Source organism: Tamandua tetradactyla, chromosome 5, assembly GCF_023851605.1.
Source record: "Tamandua tetradactyla isolate mTamTet1 chromosome 5, mTamTet1.pri, whole genome shotgun sequence".
Classification (NCBI taxonomy): Eukaryota; Metazoa; Chordata; class Mammalia; order Pilosa; family Myrmecophagidae; genus Tamandua; species Tamandua tetradactyla.
The window spans coordinates 191,591,707-191,612,908 of record NC_135331.1 but is presented as its reverse complement, the minus strand read 5'-3'; the positions used below and the strand labels follow the sequence as shown (position 1 = coordinate 191,612,908).

General features: G+C 43.3%; 1 protein-coding gene across 6 annotated transcripts in view; it reads right to left on the bottom strand.

Moving 5' to 3' along the window:
* L3MBTL3 (L3MBTL histone methyl-lysine binding protein 3) overlaps positions 1-21,202 on the bottom strand; it is a 120,937-nt gene that overhangs the window by 27,308 nt on the left and 72,427 nt on the right. For all 6 annotated transcript variants that reach the window (XM_077162880.1, XM_077162884.1, XM_077162885.1 and 3 more), the window contains 4 exons: positions 19,927-20,012; positions 17,156-17,266; positions 9,821-9,935; positions 8,348-8,450 (listed from right to left, as the gene is read on the bottom strand). In XM_077162880.1, the coding sequence (XP_077018995.1) occupies positions 8,348-8,450; positions 9,821-9,935; positions 17,156-17,266; positions 19,927-20,012 (415 nt within the window). The remainder of the gene's footprint in view (positions 1-8,347; positions 8,451-9,820; positions 9,936-17,155; positions 17,267-19,926; positions 20,013-21,202) is intronic.

The window sequence follows — 21,202 nt, the reverse complement described above, 5'->3', positions numbered from 1 at the left end:
CAGAACCCTGCTCCTGACATGCCACCCTGCTGATGGGCCACCGAGCTCTCTGCCCTCCGTGTCTCACATCCCACGTGCCGACCATTCCTGCATCCAGGAAATCCAGGTCACTAGCCGGTCATCGGCCCTCAGCCTGAACCTCCCAGGCTGGCCATCTGTCTCCAGAAGTCTCGACTCGCATCGGACCACTCGCTTCCTCTTGTAGGAAGCCCCCTTTAATTGGGGGACTGTTTGGCCCTTCAGTAAATTATCTTAGTGTCTTGCAGGCTCTTTCCCTTGCTGACGGGAGGAGGGAGGGGGCATGCTGATCATCACAGAGAACAAGAAAATAACATCTGATCGTGTGTTGATGTAATTCTGCATAATGCTAATCCAACAACAATAAAAACCAATACCTAGTAATATTTATTGAGCATTTGGAACACATCAAGCATTGGGCTGAGTGCTCTGCTTCATCGTCAAAACCACCCCATGAGGAAGGCTTTTCAGATGACAAAACATAAAAGTTTACATACCACGCTTCCTTCATTATGTCTCTCACGTGTCTCACAAGCATTTATCGAGGACCGATCATGCATAACTACCTTTCCAGGTCCTGGAGCCCAAAAGTAAATAAAGACGAGGTTTCCACTCTCGGGAGCGGAGGGCAGGCACAGCCTCACAGAGACCAGGGCGTCTCCCACGGCATGAACAAATAAAGCAGCATGCTCGTGGAGAATGGGACAGATTGCTGGTGGCCTGGAAGGGCCGAGGAGTGGCCTGAGAGCAGTAGCCTAAGTCAAGACAGCCCCCCCAGGAGCACTGGGGGAGAGCGCCCCAGGAAAGGAAGGGAGGTACAAACGCAGAACCACTTGGCATGGCTGAGAAAAGAAAGACCAGTGTGGCCAGTGAGCAGGGGGTGGCCAGTGAGCAGGGGACAGGACAATGCAACAGCAGGCAGGGGACAGGGGGTGAGGGGACAGCTAAGTGGTGAGGGGACAGCTAAGTGGTGAGGGTTTTTCTCTTCAGGATAATGAAAATGTCCCAAAATCGACTGTGGTGACAAAGACACAAATCTGGGATTATACCAAAAGCCACTGAATGGACACCATGGGGGGACAGCACGGTATGTGCATGTATCTCAATAAAACTGCTTTAAACAAAAGCCGCAGGGAGACCCTGCAGGACCCTGCAGCCCCTCAGGAGTTTGCATTTCTATTATAAGTTTGACTTGAAGTCACTGGAAGATTTAAAAGAAGGGACCGACAGGACACAATTTACGCTTTAAAAAGATCAGCGGAGATGCTTTGTGGAGAACAGATTTCAAATGCCCCGAGTCAAAGGAGAAGTTATTTATCAGTGCAGCCGTGATGGGACTTGGACTGCAGGGTCAAAATGAGAGACAGCTGACTGGGCATCCCTCAGAGGCCCCCCAGAGGCCTTGTGGGTGCACTGGAGTTGGGAAATGACCTAAAGGAAGGGCCCAAGCCTGGCCTCGAGGTTTCTGGCTTGAAGAACTGGGTGGAAAGAGTCTGTCTTCACCTGAGGTAAGAACGACGAGAGAGAAGAGTATGAGCGACTGTGGAAATGGCTATCGGATATATGAGTGGGAAGGCTGCTTGCCCAAGTCACACAGCAATGAGGCAGACCTGGGAAAGCAAAAGGTGCATTCTGCTTTATCTCATTTTACTCATTTAGCAGTAAAGCGAAGAAACCCCCATTGCCCTCTCGCTTGAACACCAGCCCTCCAAATGTTTTATGAGATACCTGAACGAAAAAGAATTCTTGGACACAAGTGATAAAAATGAATTCTGGTTAATTGAGTACGAAAAACCTACTGAGAGGGCATGTGACTGCTCGACGGAAGGATGGAAGGACGGAAAGTGAGTCTGTGCAGGGCTGGGGCACGGGCAGCCCCTCCTTCAGACACCGCACAGGCTAAGGCCATGGGTGAGGTGGCTGCTGCAGCACTGCCCCACCCCGCCAAGGCTGCAAACACCTGTCCCCTCACCTGCCCCCATCATGGGGCCAGGTGCAACTTCTGGCGGCAGCATCTGACAGGCTCCCTTTCAGACACCTGCCCACAAAAGCCTGGGAAGGGCGCAGACCCAGCACCCCTGCAGCTCCTGGACGGAGGTGGAGCTCTCTCTACCAAGTCCCTGGACCTCAGGTAAGCTACCCATGTCCACCACAACAGGTAAACAACATTCCTACTCAGATGCCCTGGGGTGACCCTATAATCAACATGTTTAAAACCCAACCTGCCGTTTTCTAGGACAACCCCCCCCCCCCCACACACACACACATGCAATAAGAGGCTGATTTCCTGTGCTCTCAGTTTGTTAAAAAGGGAAGATCCTACCCCAGCCTCAACTTGGGGCGGGGGGGAGGTTGAGTCCATTCTCTCCTCTGTTCTCATATCACATATTTTCATTGAAACTATCACCTACTTGCATTCTACGACAGAAAAAGGGGTTTTTATTGCTTTGTGGTTTCTGCACCAACTGTGCACTTCCAGCCCTAGAACACATCAGTCCTCATGAGCTTCCCTCATGAAACACCTGGCGTCACGTGACTGGATGACCAGGTGCATGCTCACCTTGAAGCGTGACCCGGTACAAAGAAAGGACAGGTGAGGAGGGATGCCCTGCCCTGCCCTGCCCATCCCGGTCACCCTGCCCTGCAGCACGCTGGGCCCCCGCAGCACGCGGGGTGCAGAGGTTCAACCACGGGCAGGAGTAAGCTCGGTGGGAGCACCTGGCGGCGGAGCCTCCACAGGGCTCTGAGCAGCCGACTGGAGAAAATGTCTCCCTGGGCCCAAGGCAAACGCGCCTGGGGGCTGTGGGAAGCAGCCCACTGCCTCAAATGGTGCCTTACTCAACAGGTTTCCAGGGCAGAGAGGAGCTGAGCCCCTCCCCAGGGGGACACCACCACAGCCCTCGAGTTGGGGCACTCAGGGCACCTGGCGGAGCTGCCCATCACACTGACCCCCTCCTCTGGGCCTGTGCACCTCCCATGTCAGCTGCACCTGGAAGTGCCCCTGTGCCACCCTGCAGGCACTCAAGGACCTGTCCACATAGGGAGAAGGCCCAGCTTCGTCCCCATGGTGCCTACACCACTGTCCTCCCCATAAGGATGGCACACAGCACTGGGCCCCGCACATGACACTGAGGGAGCCTCCATCCTGCAACCTGCCCTGCCCACACCCTCCCAGGCTGCAGGAGCTGAGAGGAAGCCTCCAGGGCAGGTGTGAAACCTCCAGGTGTGAAGCCTCCAGGTGTGAAGCCTCCAGGGCAGGCGTGAAGCCTCCAGGTGTGAAGCCTCCAGGGCAGGCATGAAGCCTCCAGGTGTGAAGCCTCCAGGTGTGAAGCCTCCAGGTGTGAAGCCCCCAGGGCAGGCGTGAAGCCTCCAGGCGTGAAGCCTCCAGGTGTGAAGCCTCCAGGGCAGGCATGAAGCCTCCAGGTGTGAAGCCTCCAGGTGTGAAGCCTCCAGGTGTGAAGCCCCCAGGGCAGGCGTGAAGCCTCCAGGTGTGAAGCCTCCAGGTGTGAAGCCTCCAGGGCAGGCATGAAGCCTCCAAGTGTGAAGCCTCCAGGAGTGAAACCTCCAGGTGTGAAGCCTCCAGGTGTGAAGCCCCCAGGGCAGGCGTGAAGCCTCCAGGTGTGAAGCCTCCAGGCGTGAAACCTCCAGGTGTGAAGCCTCCAGGCGTGAAGCTACCAGGTGTGAAGCCTCCAGTGCAGGCGTGAAGCCTCCAGGTATGAAGCCTCCAGGTATGAAGCCTCCAGGTGTGACGCCTCCAGGACAGGCATGAAGCCTCCAGGTGTGAAGCCTCCAGGGCAGGCGTGAAGCTTCCAGGTGTGAAGCCTCCAGGGCAGGCGTGAAGCCTCCAGGTGTGAAGCCTCCAGGGCAGGCATGAAGCCTCCAGGTGTGAAGCCTCCAGGCGTGAAGCCACCAGGTATGAAGCCTCCAGGGCAGGCATGAAGCCTCAGTGTGAAGCCTCCAGGCGTGAAGCCTCCAGGCGTGAAGCCACCAGGTGTGAAGCCCCCAGGGCAGGCGTGAAGCCTCCAGGTGTGAAGCCTCCAGGCGTGAAACCTCCAGGTGTGAAGCCTCCAGGCGTGAAGCTACCAGGTGTGAAGCCTCCAGTGCAGGCGTGAAGCCTCCAGGTGTGAAGCCTCCAGGTATGAAGCCTCCAGGTGTGAAGCCTCCAGGACAGGCATGAAGCCTCCAGGTGTGAAGCCTCCAGGGCAGGCATGAAGCCTCCAGGTGTGAAGCCTCCAGGGCAGGCATGAAGCCTCCAGGTGTGAAGCCTCCAGGCGTGAAGCCACCAGGTATGAAGCCTCCAGGGCAGGCGTGAAGCCTCAGTGTGAAGCCTCCAGGCGTGAAGCCTCCAGGCGTGAAGCCACCAGGTGTGAAGCCTCCAGTGCAGGCGTGAAGCCTCCAGGAGTGAAGCCTCCAGGTGTGAAGCCTCCAGGTATGAAGTCTCCAGGTGTGAAGCCTCCAGGACAGGCGTGAAGCCTCCAGGTGTGAAGCCTCCAGGGCAGGCGTGAAGCCTCCAGGGCAGGCGTGAAGCCTCCAGGTGTGAAGCCACCAGGTGTGAAGCCTCCAGGACAGGCGTGAAGCCTCCAGGTGTGAAGCCTCCAGGGCAGGCGTGAAGCTTCCAGGTGTGAAGCCTCCAGGGCAGGCGTGAAGCCTCCAGGTGTGAAGCCTCCAGGGCAGGCGTGAAGCCTCCAGGTGTGAAGCCTCCAGGGCAGGCGTGAAGCCTCCAGGTGTGAAGCCTCCAGGGCAGGCGTGAAGCCTCCAGGTGTGAAGCCTCCAGGGCAGGCGTGAAGCCTCCAGGTGTGAAGCCTCCAGGGCAGGCGTGAAGCCTCCAGGTGTGAAGCCTCCAGGGCAGGCATGAAGCCTCCAGGTGTGAAGCCTCCAGGCGTGAAGCCACCAGGTATGAAGCCTCCAGGGCAGGCGTGAAGCCTCAGTGTGAAGCCTCCAGGCGTGAAGCCTCCAGGCGTGAAGCCTCCAGGGCAGGCGTGAAGCCTCCAGGTGTGAAGCCACCAGGTGTGAAGCCTCCAGTGCAGGCGTGAAGCCTCCAGGTGTGAAGCCTCCAGGCATAAAACCTCCAGGTATGCAGCCTCCCATGCATGTGCGCAATATGCCCGGAGAAAATGGACACAGGCCGGGTGAGACAAGCCACACAGGAATGAAATACCCAGAAAAAGCAAAGAGGTGGACTCGGAGGTTCCCAAGATCTGGGGCAGGGGGGCGGGGACTTACTGCTTAATTACAGAGCTTCTGTTAGGGGCAGTGGAAACGCTTCAAAGATGGGTGACTGCACAACATTGCAAATATAACTAATGCTATGGAGGTGAACACTTGAAAACAGTTAAAATGTCGGATTTTGTTATATATATATACACACACACCCCACAATAAAATAAAAAAATGGGTATAGAATGTCTGTAAATAAAATTTAATGAAAATAAACAATCAGAGAAACAAGAATAAAATCTCCACACTTTATGGAGGCTCTCCATAAATCTCCTGCTTTATGAAGACTGTCCCCCTAGAAAAAGTGGAGACTGCCCTCTGAGGGGTCCTTCATCCAGCTTGCCAGTGGGGCCTCTGAGAATTTCTTTGTACGGACTCTGGTGTCTTTTTTATTCTGCACACCAGCTGAGGCACAGCGCACCATTCAACACTCTCTGTTCAATAGATGGATGTTTAATAAAATGAGGCTTACCTTTTGCAGGTATTCATCCAATTATTAAACTTTTAAAAGCTTTACATGCTATTTAGAAATATTCTTCAGAGGTTTTTGAAAATATTATTTTTCTCTTCTTGCTTAGTTTCTCCAGGATCAAGTATTATATAGAAAGATTTATTTCGGACAGCACAGCTACGTGGAGGAACTGCTCTGACATCACCTCGGCTCTCCTATAATCTCTCCCACACCAAATGAGTGAACCGACAAAGGACACACCACGGTGCAACTGATACTAGTGTTTGCCGGCTACACATTAAGAACTAAGCAATCTGGACCTCAGAAAACACAATACCATATTCAACCTGCTCGCTGATCAGTTACACTGAGACACTGAAAAAAAAAATCATGTTCTCAAATTGCATCTTTGAGACACACGTTCTTTTCTAACACTTCTTACACCAAATTCAACCAGCACATTCAGAGACGCCAACGACGAATGCTAGTCAAAATAGGTCTTTGCTTATGGCTCAAAAATGATTATTCTGGCTAAAAGAGCAACTTTCCTTGTTATCTCAGTGAAGAACGCATGTTTTGATTTATGTTGTTTCTCAGTAAATTAATCTAAGGAGACTTTTCTCATTATGCTTTTCTAAATGCAGCATGCTCAGCAAGGACAAAAATAAGTGCCGGGGAAATGAATCAGTCAAAGAATATCCACAAAGCAGCAGCCATTCCACGAGTCTCCTAATGAAGCAAAAAAAGGCGGTGCCTGTGGGGGATTAACTTTCCTGCTGGAAAAGGAGCTTTGCATGCTCCTTACAGGACAGTGTAAGCAGGGAGACTAAAAGATCCCACTTCACAGGTGAGGAGGAGGGGAGACCTCACACAGACAGGAGATTGCACCTGCCATGAGTTCTGTGAATGGCCTCCCTGGTTCCTGAGGTCCTAGTGGACCAAGCGCTGGCTATGCCTTATATATTGCAGGAAATGAGAAGCACTCCTTTATCGCTGCATGTCCTTTATCACTGCCATAGGGTCGACTTCTGCCTCTCATCTCAATAAAATGGGGAAGCCTCTATCATGGTCAATGATACAAAAGAGTTTCTTTACCACATCTTCCATAAAATCCCCCACGATGCTCCTGTAATTTTTTTCTTTCTTTTAACAAACACAAGACTGCTTCTATGAAGAAAAGCTGCTCCAAGGATAATCACTGGGACTCCATGAAAGGGGGGTGGCACTGTGTGTCTGGGGAAGGTGGTCCCGATACGTGGCGGAGCCACTGGGGGCAGCCAGCAAAGCCACCAGAGTACGGGACAGCCAGGACTGTCCACGCAGGCCTGGGTGCTCTGAAAAGACGCTGTGGGGACCACCGTAACAGTCCTTCCCCACAGCCAAAAATGTTTTACATCTCCAACTGCAACCAGCAACTTATTGTTGGTCTTTACCCACTTATTTCTTTGTTCTTTCCTTCAATCTGGTGAATGTCCTGGGGTTGTACAGTAGAAAGCTATGTCTGCTAAATCTCCAATATTAGTTTTTATTTTGTATTTTACATCTTAAATTATGTGCAGCTATTACAGTTCCACTGAAGGCTGGGTGTATGGAGCAGCACCCCGAGAGGCAGCTGAGGGGAGGGCTCCAAGGATTTTTAAACGGATCTTTGCAAATGTAATCGCCATTCTGTCTACGCTCAAACCTTTTACCCTGGGGCATACTGAACCTCATCCAAAATTAGGGAAAAGTACTATAAGAAGAAGAGAAGCAGAATTCTAGGTTTCAGAGACAAAAGAAAGAAGAACCGATCTCCATGTTCACAATGCATGTCAACTCCTAGAACAAAAAGTAGTGCCATCTTCAGATGTTTTAAATGACCTTGGTTCACTACCTGTACTGACTATATAAACACAGAATCACTTTTCTTACTGGGCTATCCAGAATCACTTTTCTTACTGGGCAATCCAGTTAATATGCAGTTAGGACATTTATACTGCCAAACGACTATTTTTAAAAAGTCTGGAGTGATAGGATTATATAACTAAATAGTTAACACTTTTATTTCTTAAAAGTTCCAGTTTAAAAAACAAGTTCCAATTAAATTACAGGAATTTCTTAGTATTTCATTATTTTACAATTTCTACAAAGACTCTAAATTTGTCTAAACAATAAATCCAACTTCAAATGTATAAAATGTGGGTCTTTTTTTGTAAATTACTTAGGGATAAGAGAAAAATATTGGAAAGCACTGTTTTAAGTTACTTGGGGATAAGGGAAATATTGAAAATACTGAACTCTTATATGTTTGACTATTACACTGTGGCTTGCAGCCTTTGCTGCCACACTGATCTACACTCGCCCACCGCCCATTACTGAAATCTTGGGGTCATCGATCACATCACAGCCTTCCAAACAACTTTTCACAGGACTATCTCCTCCTTATACCAGCTCTGAACTCAGAATGAATATTTCAGAATCTGTGTCGTCAGGGTGCCAAAAGGAAGCCCAACGTATTTGGTCATGTCAGTGTCTGGTAGTAAATCTGTTTAACCTCTAGAATGTGGCTTTCCCGGGAGGATTCTCAACTGCACACTCACCACGGCACACACATGGTTAAGGCCAGCTCACACCCGGCAGCACGGGAGCAGCCGGCCACCAGTCTCGCCAGCAGCCACCTACCTGTGAGGGTCCGGCTGCCGCGCCTTCTTAAAATGGCCAAGCCCTTTACAGCCCGGGGTGGAGCAGCCGCCATGCTCCGACGCTTCCATCACTTCCAAGGGGCCTACGCGGGGTAAAAAGGAGAAAAGGAGAATCTATCAGTGCATCAATGGCTACAATCAGAGGAGGGGAAGGAAAAATCCCTAAAAATCCAATTTTTGAATCAACACATAGAAAGAGAAGCAGAGCCTAAACAATGAAAAATAAAAAAAAAATCTGAATAATCTCCACTTTTAAAGTTTTTTCCTGTGAGTTTGTTCACAGAATTAATTTCCCTTTCTCCAACAGTGAAATGGAAAACTTGGATCTAATCCTTTTCCAAATTGTCAGAAATCCCACAGCTACCTAAATCTGAAGTAATGAGGAGATTCTAACAATTTTCAGCAAGTAAATAACATAATCAGACAATACAGCAGAACACTGAGTGACATGTCACAGACCCCCCTGTGCCCCCTCCCCACCATTCTACTCCCCTCGCCAGGCCTGACCACTGATTCCAGTGCGTCCTTCTAGCGACTGCTCTGTGCACTAGGATACACGTGCACATGGGAACACATGTATGTGTCAGGTGGGGGGTTTTGTCACAAAAAAGGGGCAGTGTAGGTATGTACTGTTCGGAAGCATTCTTCTGCCATTGTAACTTCAACATGCCCTCTAGGGCTTTCCATCCCAATGAGAACAGTTTTATGTCCGTTCCACAATATCTAGAGTATGAATGTAACATAATTTATTCAACTGATACTTGTTTCCAAGTTTCGTTATTTTAAACATTCTGCAAGGTACACCAAGCACCTTCCCCACCTATTTTCGGGCAGGCTGAATCTTGCACCCTGAAGTGAAGTGCTAGATCAAGAAGGCACACTTTTAAAAACTCCAATGATAACTTATTATCTTCCTATACACTGTTTTTGACTTTGTATGCAATTTCCTCCAAATATGAGATCATGATATATAAAGTTCTTAGAGCACTTAAATTTTAACTTGAAATTAATCGAAAAATTCTTTGAGATAATTGCAGACTCATATGCAGTTGTAATAAATAACAGAAACCCCTGTAGACTCTCCCAGCTCCCCCGTGATAACACTTTGCAAAACTCTAATATAACATTACAATCAGGCTACTGACAGTGATACATTAAGTTGTGAGAGAGTTTGCCACATGATCTTCCAAAATCCTGGTACTCAATTTAAAAGATGATATTTCTAAATAAAAGCAATTGTCTGTCCATACACACTTTACCTTTATAGGCATTGACATCTTTTTGCTTCTATAAATTTGTGACTACCAGGTAATAGAGTAAAAGGGAAAGAATCACATAGAGAAGAAAACATACATTAGAGAGAAAAGAAGAGAGAGAAGGGAAGGGGGCAGAGAAATATCACCCATGCCAGAGGAGAAAATGGAGACATTTAAGGTATCTTTGTGTTTCTTACTCAAAGGAGGCTGGAGGGGGTGTCCGGTTTTTGAACACCAGCCCACAGGGTGAATATCAGGAGAATCTGCGTCTATCCAGTAGTCATAGCAACTACTCCAGCCATCGAAGTGCACCTGCGAGCAAGAGGAAATTAACACCACAATTCAGGTCACAAAAATTCCAGCTGTGAGGCTTCTGCCCACGGAACCATTTTAATTCTCTTCTAACTTACATACTAGACTTAAAACCTAATAAATTATTTAAAACACTCCATTCACAAATATAATGAGAAAAAAGGCACATTTGACCATCATCGACCGATTATCCAATCATCAGTAAATGCTGGGTGATGGTTCCACGGCTACATCCTGTCTCTCTCCCCATGCCACGAGCAACACGAGTGCAGGGACCGTTAAAACATCCACCCATGACCAGCACCTAACACAGTAAAAATGCCTGGTTTCATCTGTTGTAGATAACTAAATTTTGAAAAATTTAGCTATCTGCCAATAGCAAATAAACTAGATTCTTGTAAATAAATGTTTTTCCACAACTGATATCTTGATGTACATCAGAATTACATATGAATACTAAAAGAAAAAGGCTGAACCCATCTCAGAAGATTCTGAATTCATGGGACTGGCATGGGCTCTGAACATCTATACACTGTTCACTAAACATCCGAGGATCTCTGCTGTACACCCAAAATTGAGACCACTGATAGTATAGGACATTATTATACAGCAATACACGCGCCAGAAATCTTGGCATCTTCATAATTTAAAGGGTTCTATTAAAATATATTGAGGTATAATAAAGTAATGTATCTATTATATCTGGTGATATACCCTTTTATAGTTTTCATCAAAACTGACATCTCCACTTCATTTAAACACATAATTACATGGAACCTTGAGTAGGGAAGTGAGATCTTGTTGGTTTGTCCAGTTTAGCACGAGGCCCAAATATATCCCAGAGTAATCTGGGTAGAACAGGAAAAAGTATTTGCAAAGTTCCCTTGGGGGACTGGGGAGGAAGGAGGAAATGCTCAACTTCTCCATCTGGAGAATTTCTGATGTTCTCACAAGCAGTGGGGACAACCAATTTTTAATAAGCCAAGCCCTCGATCTTGGTGCTTGCCTTTATGAAACTTATTCCTGAAAAGGACAGGATAAGCCTATGGATAATTATGCCTGAATGTCACCCCCAGAGAACCTCTTTTGTCGCTCAGATGTGGCCTCTCTCTCTAAGCCAACTCAGCAGGTGAACGTACTGCCCTTCCCCCTACGTGGGACGTGACTTCCAGGAGTGTAAACCTCCCTGGCCACGTGGGACGAACTCCCAGGATGAGTCAGGACCTGGCATCATGGGATTGAGAAAGCCTTCTTGACCAAAAGGGGGAAGAGAAATGAAACCAAATGAAGTTTCAGTGGCTGAGAGATTTCAAATAGAGTCAAGGGGTCATTCTTGAGGTTATTCTTATCCGTTATATAGAGATCCCTTTCTAGTTTTTAGTGTACTAGAAGAGCTAAAATACCTGAAACTGTTGAATTTATAATCCAATAGCTTTGATTCCTGAAATAAAAAATTCCTGTATAGCTATACAGCTTTTACAATGTGGCTGTGTGATTGTGAAAACCTTATGACTGACACTGCTCTTATCTAGTGTAAAATAAAGATAATAAATAATTAAATCATAGGGTAGTAAGGGGCATGGGATGTTCTTGGTGTTCTATTTTTATTCTTATTTTTCTGGAACAATTTGAAAACGTTCAAAATTTGATTGTGGTTATGAATGCACAATTATATGATGATACCATGGTTACATGGTATGTGAACGTATCTCAAAATTGCATTATAAAATACATAACTGCTTGGAAACACAGCAAATGATTTAGGATTCCTACACCTTATACACTGTAAATAAACCTAATATCTCCTACAGCCCAAGTTGGTAGGCAATCTGGACTTTTTTTTTTACAATGGTAATCTGGACATTTTTAAGAGTGTAAAGAGTTAGATATTATGAACAATATTTAGTTTAGATATTATGAATGGAGGTTAGGATCTTCTTGTTCTCTCCACTCAATCTCCAGTCAAAAGGCAGGGATTGGCAGAATGGATAAAAAAGCATAGCTGAACTCTATGCTGTTTTCAAGAGGCTCACCTTAAATTCAAAGATATGAGTAGGTAGAAAGTAAAAGGATGGAATAAAATATTCCATTCAAATAGTACTCAAAAGAGAGCTGGGATAGCCATACAATTACAGACAAAATAAACTTCTTATAAAAAACTGTTACGAGGGAGATACCATATACCAATAAAAGAGCAATTCAACAGGAAGATACAACAATTATAAATGTGTATGCACAAAAAGGAAAAGCCCCCACATGTATGAAGCAAATATTGACACATTTGAAGGGAGAAATAGTCCTAAATTATTATTAGGAGAATTTAATGCAGTGCTTTCAATAAGGGACAGAACATCTAGACGGAAGACTGAGAAGGTATCAGAAGACTTGAATGACAATACAAACCACCTACATCTAAAGAAACCATTAGAGGGCACTTTCCCCGACAACAGCAGAGCACACACTCCTCCCTAGTGCACATGCTCCTTCTCCAGAACACACACACACTAGGGCAAGAAACAAGTCTCAATACATGTAAAATACCGAAATCATATAATGTATCTTCTCCAACCACAACGGAATGATACCAAATATCAAAAATGGAGGGAGACCTGGAAAACTCACAGATAAGTGAAAATTAGACAATGCTTTCTTAAATAACCAATGGGTTAAAGAAGAAATCACATGACAAAATAGGAAACATATGAGGGAAACGAAAATGAAAACATGATACACCAAAACTTACGAGATGGAGCAAAGTGCCATGAGAGGGAAATTTATACCCATAAATGCTAACATTAGAAAAGAAGAAATATTTCAAATAAGAGACTTAACCTCACAACTGGAGGATTTAGAAAAAGAATAGCAAACTACTCAAAGCTGAATAAAGGAAAATAAGATTAGAGCAGAGACAAATTAAATAGTGAATAATACAATAGAGAGAATCAATGAAACCAAAAGTTGGTTCTTTGAAAAGACCAATAAAGTTGACAAATCTTAAGCTGGACAAAGAAAAAACCAGAGTGTATGCAAATAACTAAAATCAGAAATGAAAGGAGAGACACTGCTACTGACTCGACAGGAATAAAAAGGATTATAGAGGATACTTTGAAGAATTGTACACCAACATATTAGATAATCTACATGAAACAAATTCCCAGAAACACACAAACTACGACAGTGTTTCAAGAAGAAGCACGAGATCTCAAAAGACCAATAACAAGAGATTGAATTAGTCATCAAATACCTCCCAACTATGAAGAGTCCAGAACCAGATGACATCACTGGTGAATATCACAAACATTCTGAGAAGAATTAACCCCAATCCTGCTCAAACTCTTCCCAAAAAAAATGTTGCGAAGGAACACTCCCTAATTAATTCCATGAGGCCAACACCACCCTCATACCAAAGCCAAATAAAGACACCACAAGAAAAGAAAATCACGGACCAGTATCTCTTATGAATACAGATACAAAAATCGTTAACAAAGTACTAGTGAACTGAATCTAACAGCAGATTAAAAGAATTACACTGTGATCAAGTGAGATTTACCCTGTATATGGAAGACGGCTCAACATGAAAAGCAATTAGTGCAATGCACCACATTAACAGAATGAAGGACAAAAAAACCCAAAACACATGATTGCAATTGATACAGCAAAGGCGTTCCACAAAATCTGGCACCTTCCTCCTTGATAAAAACCTCAGAAAACTAGGATTAGAAGGAAACTTCCTCAACATGACAAAGGGGATATATGAAAAATCCACAGCTAACAACACTCTTCAATGGTGAAAAATTGAAACCTTCCCCTCCAAGATTAGGAAAAAGACAAGTCCACTGTGACCAATGTTATCCAGCATTGTTCTGGGAGTTCTAGCTAGAGCAATTAGGGAAGAAAAAGAAATAAAAGATATCCAACAGGAAAGGAGGAAGTAAAACTTTTCCCATTTGGAGGTGACATGTCTCTGTCTGTATAGAAAACCCTGAAAAATCACAACAGTGCTCCTAGAACTAATAAATGAATTCAGCAAAGTGCCAGCGTACAAAAATCAGTAGTGTTTCTATACATCAGTAATGAATAATCTGAAACAGAAATCAAGAAAGGAATTCCATTTATAACAGCAACTAGAAGACTCAAATATCTTAGGATAAATCTAACCAAGGATGTGAAGGATTTACACACGAAAACTACAAAACAATGCTGAAATTAAAGAAGACCTAAATGAACAGAAGAAAATTCCATGCTTATTGTTTGGAAGACTAAATATTGTTAAGATGTCAACAGTACCCAAAGCGATTTATAGATTCAACACAATGCCAATCAAAAATTCCAAAGCTTTTTTTGCAGAAATGGAAAAGTCAATCATCAAATTTACATGGAAGAGTAAGGGTCCCTGAATAGCCAAAGCCATCTTGAAAAAGAGGAACAAAGTTGGAGGACTCACACTTTCTGATTGTGTAACTTATTACAAAGCCACAGTAATCAAACAACATGATACTAGCACAAGGGCAGACATACAGACCAATGGAATTAAACAGAGAGTCTGTATGTTTGCCCTTGTGCTAGTATCATGCTGTTTGAACAGAGTTCAGAAATCAACTGCCACATTTACAGCCAGTGCAAAGTCCACTCAATGGGTAAAGAATAGTCTCTTCAACAAATGATACTGGTAGAAATGGATGTTCACAGGCAATAGAATGAGAGTGGACCACTGCCTAACACCATCCATTAAATTCAGAATGCATCATAGACCCAGATAGAAGAACTCGAGCTATAAAATTCCTAGAAGGAAGCTTGGGAAATGTTTTTAAGAACTTCTATCAGGCAATGGTTTCTTTGACTTTATGCCCAAAGCACAAAAAACAAAAGAAAAATAGATAAAAGGGATCTCATAAAAATTAAAAATTTCTGTGCATGAAAGGACTTTATCATGAAAGTAAAAAGACAACCAACTCAATGGGAGAAAATACTTGGAAACCACATATCAGTAAGAGTTTAACATCCAAAATACATAAAGAAATCCTAGAACTCAATGAGGAAAAAAAACAAACAATCCAATGTAAAAATGGGAAAATACTTGAAAAGAAATTTCTCCAGACAAGATATAGAAACGGCCAAAAAACACCTGAAAAGATGCTCAATTTTACTAGGAAATGCAAATCAAAACCACACTGAGGTACCATTTCATGCACACTAGAATGTCAACTCCTAAAAAGGTGGAAAATAACAGGTTTTGGAGGGGATGTGGACCTGTTCATCACTGGGAGGAATGTAAAATGGTGTAGCTACCCGGAAGACAGTTTGAAGATTCCTCAGAAAGTTAAGTATACAATTAACATATGACCCCACTTCTATTTACACAATCAAAAGAATTGAAAGCAGTGACGCAAACAGACATTTACACACCATTGTTCATAACTGTATATTCACAATCGCCAAAAAATGGAAGCAACCCAAATAAGTGTCCATCAAGCAACGAACGGAAAATCAAAATGTGGCATATACACAGGATGGAATATTATTCAGCCATGAAAAGGAATAAACATCTGATACATGCGACCAGTGAACTTTGAAACATCATGTTGAATGAAATAAGCCAGACACATACGGACAAATATTATATAATCTCCTTGACATGAAATAATTAGAATAAACAAAGCCATAGTGTTAGAAGCTAGAAAACAGGCTACGAGGCAAGGGTGGGGGTAGGAAATTTGAGTTAATATTTAATCAGCACAGAGTTTCTATTTGGGATGATGGAAAAGTTTTGATAATGGTCATATTGATGGCAGTACAACCCTGTGGCTGCAATTAACACCAGTGAATTATGTTTTTGTGGTTAAAAGGGAGAATTTAAAATTGTTTATCTGTTACCAGAATGAAATTTAAAAAAAAACATAGCACTGTGCAACACAAACAATAAACCCTAAGTTCATTGTAATAAGGACAACAATTAATATTAAATTATAATAATACTGTTTCATTAACTGCAACAAAGGTGCCATGGTAATGCAAAGTGTTAACAACAGGGAAAATTGTGTATGTGAGAGAGTTTATGGGAACTCTGTATTTTCCCTATGAATTTTCTGTAAAATAACATCTCTAATAAAAAGTAGATTAATTTTTTTAAAAGGCTAACATAGGCTTTGCATTACTTAAAAATATCCAAAATATTATGATTTATAATAAAAAATAGATCATTAAGCATTAAAATTTCCTTTCTATAACACCAGCACACTTTTACAGATTTTTCATGTTATTCTGAAATTAATTTTCTACCATGTCATTTCATTAGCTGATAGCTGAGGATGTGATTTATTCTTTTAAAAAAGATTTTAAACTTAGATTGATAGCTCAGGCCTGAAACTTAGTTCTGCCACGGCCAGTAATTGATAAGTAATTTAATCTTTCTGAGCCTCAGTCTCATTGATAAAATAGTGACAATAACATGAATCTCCCACACTGTTTCTACATATATCAAATAATGCGAGAACGCTGTTACTCTGTAAAATACTTTGTAGATCTAACATCTTGCTGTTATCAGAACTATTATTATTCCTAACAGAAACAGGAAACAATCGTAGGAAGTAAGTAAAATAGGCATTGTTCTGATTTGAGAGTGAAGTTAAGGCTGACGCCAAAAGCAGAGTTGAGCCTCCACCTTCTCATTTGGAACTTCTTCTAAACTTTACTTTATCACACTTGAACATAAACAAACTAGACCCACCACCCTAAACATTTGCTCGCTGTATGCGGTATCTGACTTTTTAAAATCCAACTCTAATAAAAATCTAGTCTTTTATATAAAATTACTAATCTTTGTTGAATTTAAAAGACACAATATTATTTTCAAATGTCTGTATGTAACAAATTTCACTTTGAAAATTTACTTTTTTTTAAAAGACAATACTATTGGAGAACTCAGCATTCTGATTTTTCTTTATGCCTTCTTTCTTTCTCCAAACACACTCTAGATATTAAAAGTCAATCATAATTCTTCCACAGATGAGAGAAAAGGAAAAGGATGGATGAATACTGACATACAAAAAAACACAACACTAGTTTTCATAATTCCACGGTTTTACTAATGACAGGGCTGCTATAAATGGCATATGAATTATACTATACACAGTAACATAAATCACATATAAAGCCTGCTGAAGTTCCACGCAAGCCGCCTTGCCACAAAAGGCAAAGCAAAACCAGGACGTGACACTTACTTTTATTCTGTAATCGTCTGTGTCAGCAACGGTCGCCACTCTAATAAACATGGGGTTTCTTTTGTCAACAACCTCGAGCTTCATTTTTTTCTGGAATCCATGAGGAGGTTTCTGCCATAACAGAAAATGTTGAGGACATAAGATTAAGAGGAAGAAACAGCGAAACAGGTGGACTCAATGTTACAAGGACAGAAGAGCGAAAGAAGACGAGCTGTTCTGAGAACCAGCCTCCGCCAGCTCTCAAGTGCCCGCATGGCACGGGGCTCCAGCGCCCACTGAGAAACTCAATGCCAAGGCCCCCTGCCAGGCCCGAGGCCACCGGAAGGGCCAAGCTCCCGGTGAACAAGTAAGAATGGATCCAACAGACCCAGACAACGTTCAAACGTGGTTATTTGACTGGCTATGGGGAAGACACAACATCGCTCTCATTAGTTTGGGCTTGGCAAAAATCAACGAGCACGAAAATTACTTTCAAAAAGGCAGGGGAAGAATATTCAAGGGGCAGAGACAAGACACCCAGCTTAGAATTGGTAGGGAGGGCAAAAAGCAATAGATATCTAAAAACAAGAGAATTAGCAGCCGAGATGTGTCTGATAGAACAGCTCTCGTGGGGGCAGGGATGAGAAAACTGACCTAAACCTCCAGATGCACCAGAAACCCTGACCCACCGAGAAGCTCCATGCAGAGGGAGGCAGCAGGCTGACCGTTCAGTACAACGTCAGGCAAACTGCTCGGGTTTGCTAAGCTTTAGGACCCTCTTCTGTAAAGCAGGGATAATGAAAACGTCCCTCTGAAAACTGAGTGTGAAAACCACGGAAAAGACCAGGAATGACCCTGCTGAGCATCTAAGCAGTGGAACCAGTGGTATCTTCGTTTCCTCTTGATACCAGAGTGCTATTAGAAACGAAGACTGATTTGGTTGATTTTACCCAGATCACAGCAAACTGCAATGTGCCTGGGCTTTGTCTAGTTAGAGTTGGACCCATGGCTCAGGAAGGGAGGACCTGGCCTCAGGGCGGTGTGCCCGGGCGCTTGAAAGCGCAGCCGCGAGCTCTGCAGACACTGGACCAGGTGACGTCATCACACCCAGCACGATGTAAGTCCCACTCACTGTCCACACTGACAATCGATTAGATCTTCCCCTGGCCCATCCACCACAGCACCCTTTCCCCACTGTGATCCCTGCGGGAGACTTACTGTGACACAACCCTGCTTCTGCCAGCAGGAGGTTCACCAGAGGGGAGAGGACAGATCCAAGGGACACGTGGTCTAGCCAAGGACGAGCCTGAATCATCCCTGTCCCCAGGGAACGAGTAACCTCTCTGAGGATGTTCACCCACACCCACCTGATTCTCCTGGGGACAATTCTTGATAAACACCCCCAGGTTCTTCTTCTTTGGACTTGTTCTACCATCTATGCAAGACGCTCCCATACTGTTAACACTCCTGCTTCACACAGATGCACATGACAGAGCAGGTTACGGCAGTCAGGGTTTCCTGAGCATGCCTGTTGGCACACTGTGCTCAACCGCACATTGGCAGAGCTTCTCACTGCTATGCCTCGCTCCTTCTAGGGTGGTAGAGCCGTCCTTCAGAAGTTGAGTCCTCCCTGATTTACAGAGCTTCTCACTGCTATGCCTCGCTCCTTCTAAGGCAGTGGAGTCGTCCTTCAGAAGTTGAGTCCTCCCTGATTTACAGCCAGTATGACCTTACTCTGAGTTACGGGGCATCTCAAGTACCCCCTAAGGCTTGACTCAGAGTGGGAAGGGGATTATTATTTATAGCCTTGAAGGAATAAAATATCTTTATTGAATCCCACAGAATAAGCTACTTTATGGCCCAGCCATTTGTGAAATGATTTCTGTAATAAGACTTCATAAATACGGCATAATTCTAAAAATTATTCTTTTTCCATACTCGGTTTACTACCAGAAGGAATTATACACTTTTTACGATTTTTTTCTTAATTGTTTTTGATGTTCCTTTCTTCTAAATTTGGGTATATACACAGTCATTAATTCCATCACTTAAAATCCCAGCAATTTATATCCAAAAGGATCTCTTAATGAAAAGTGCTGTTTCTGAGAGACTAAGTATGTCATATTAAAAAGAAACAAGTGTTAATAATATATCTTTCTTTTCTTTAAATTCACAAGTATGAATTATAAAGAAAATTACTTGAAATGAAAAAAATTAATTAAGAAAATATATTTTAAGTCTGATTCTTCCCTCTCAAAGGAATGCAACTTATTCTGAATCATCATAAGCTATTTGCAAGAAGCAATGACCCCAGTTAGAAAGATATTGTAATAAAAGCAGAGTCTTGAATTTTTGGTAATTAACCACACTGATTTATAGCCATACAAGAGGAAACAATATCTCAGCTTGCCAAAAATAAATCCAGAGGGATTAACAAGTAAAATTATCATTAGAAACAATTATTCCTGTCCTGTTTTGATCTTCTAGAATATCCAGCTGGAAAAAGAAATGTTCGCTATAAGATAAGAAGAATTTACCCCATTGTCTCAAGTAGAACTATTATCTAAGAAAACTTCAAAATTAAAACCGAAAGTATTTTTAGATGTCATGAATAAAACCACAGCAGCAACTTTGTAAAACTGTAAAAGTTCAAAAGCATCCTGCCTGGCCTTCTGTTCCCCTCTCATTCTATTCTAGCTCACCAGCGCCACTGCTTCGTGTTCTCACATTTCAAGGAATGAATGATTTCCTCAGCACAAATTAATCAAATAGCTTAAAATGCATTATCTCACCACTTTGAAGGCCCTTGCAGGAGCAGGTAAAGAATTGGTTTCTTCTAAATATTTATCCCAAGAAAAATGTTTTACATTTGGATAGCCTAAAAACAAAAGAGAAAAGTAAATCCTATGAGCTTTAACCCAAATGACAAAACCACAAAGTGACCTACAAAAATTTATCGTTACCACTACAATTTAGCATACCATGTTCATAGTGCACATGATTTAAACTAGTCGCACATTCAGAACTATTTGCAATAATGAAATTGTTTTCATCTTTATCATGATTTCTCTATTACTTTTTAAATGAAACATTAAGGTTAAAATATATATATATATATACACACACACAAACAAAAAGAAATATACATACACACGTATACACATATATACATACTTGGCATGGAAGGTCTTACCACACAAGACACAAAACAAACAAAAAACCCAAATACTTTAATTTAGCGATTTTACTTCTAATCTAGATAACTCTCAATTATATGTGCAAAGACGATGGACTACTATTTTAAAATGTGAAAATGCAGCATCAAGCAAAATGGTAATTCATATAGATAGGTGAGAAAAAAGGGGAGCACTTGAACTGGGGGAGAGGATGTAAACTCATGGTTCTCGATGTGTACAGAAAGACACAGAAACAAGCACCCAGGTAAGTGTGTGCCTGCACATCTGTTTCCCGGCCCACCGCGAGGGCCTGGGCACAGCAACGCCCCAGCCCCACGGGGCTCGTCCAGTGCTCCTATCCTGGTTTCTACGTATGCCGTGCTCCACTAAAGAGCCATGGATCCTTAGAGAAATGGCCGAGTTGAGGGTCGGGTAAGGGCAGGAGCAAGGTAAGGCCTAGCTGTCCAGAAGGTAGGAAGTTCTCAAAAAACAGTAAGAACTTGTTAAAGGGACAAGGAAACCCATTCAAAGGAGTTCCTGCTGTCCATAAACTATATAATGCTAGTAATACATTATCATCCATCAATAAAAACAGAAATCTATGGGTCCATGCTTACATGAACAAGTTAACTGAATGAATAAATGGGGAGAAGAGTGCCCACTAATAAAGGCGGAAGGAATGCTGGAATTAGAAAAATTAGCATTTAGCACCTGTCAGAGAAATAATTCACACACAAAATATCAACAGATGCTAAAACTAGTGAGTGAAACTGGGATGTGGTATGGGATGTTTATGCAATTTCAAAGTATCTCTTCAAGAAAATACTTATTAATTACAAAAAACAAAAACAAAAACAAAAACCCATGTAGTGGAGGAACCTGGCAAACATCA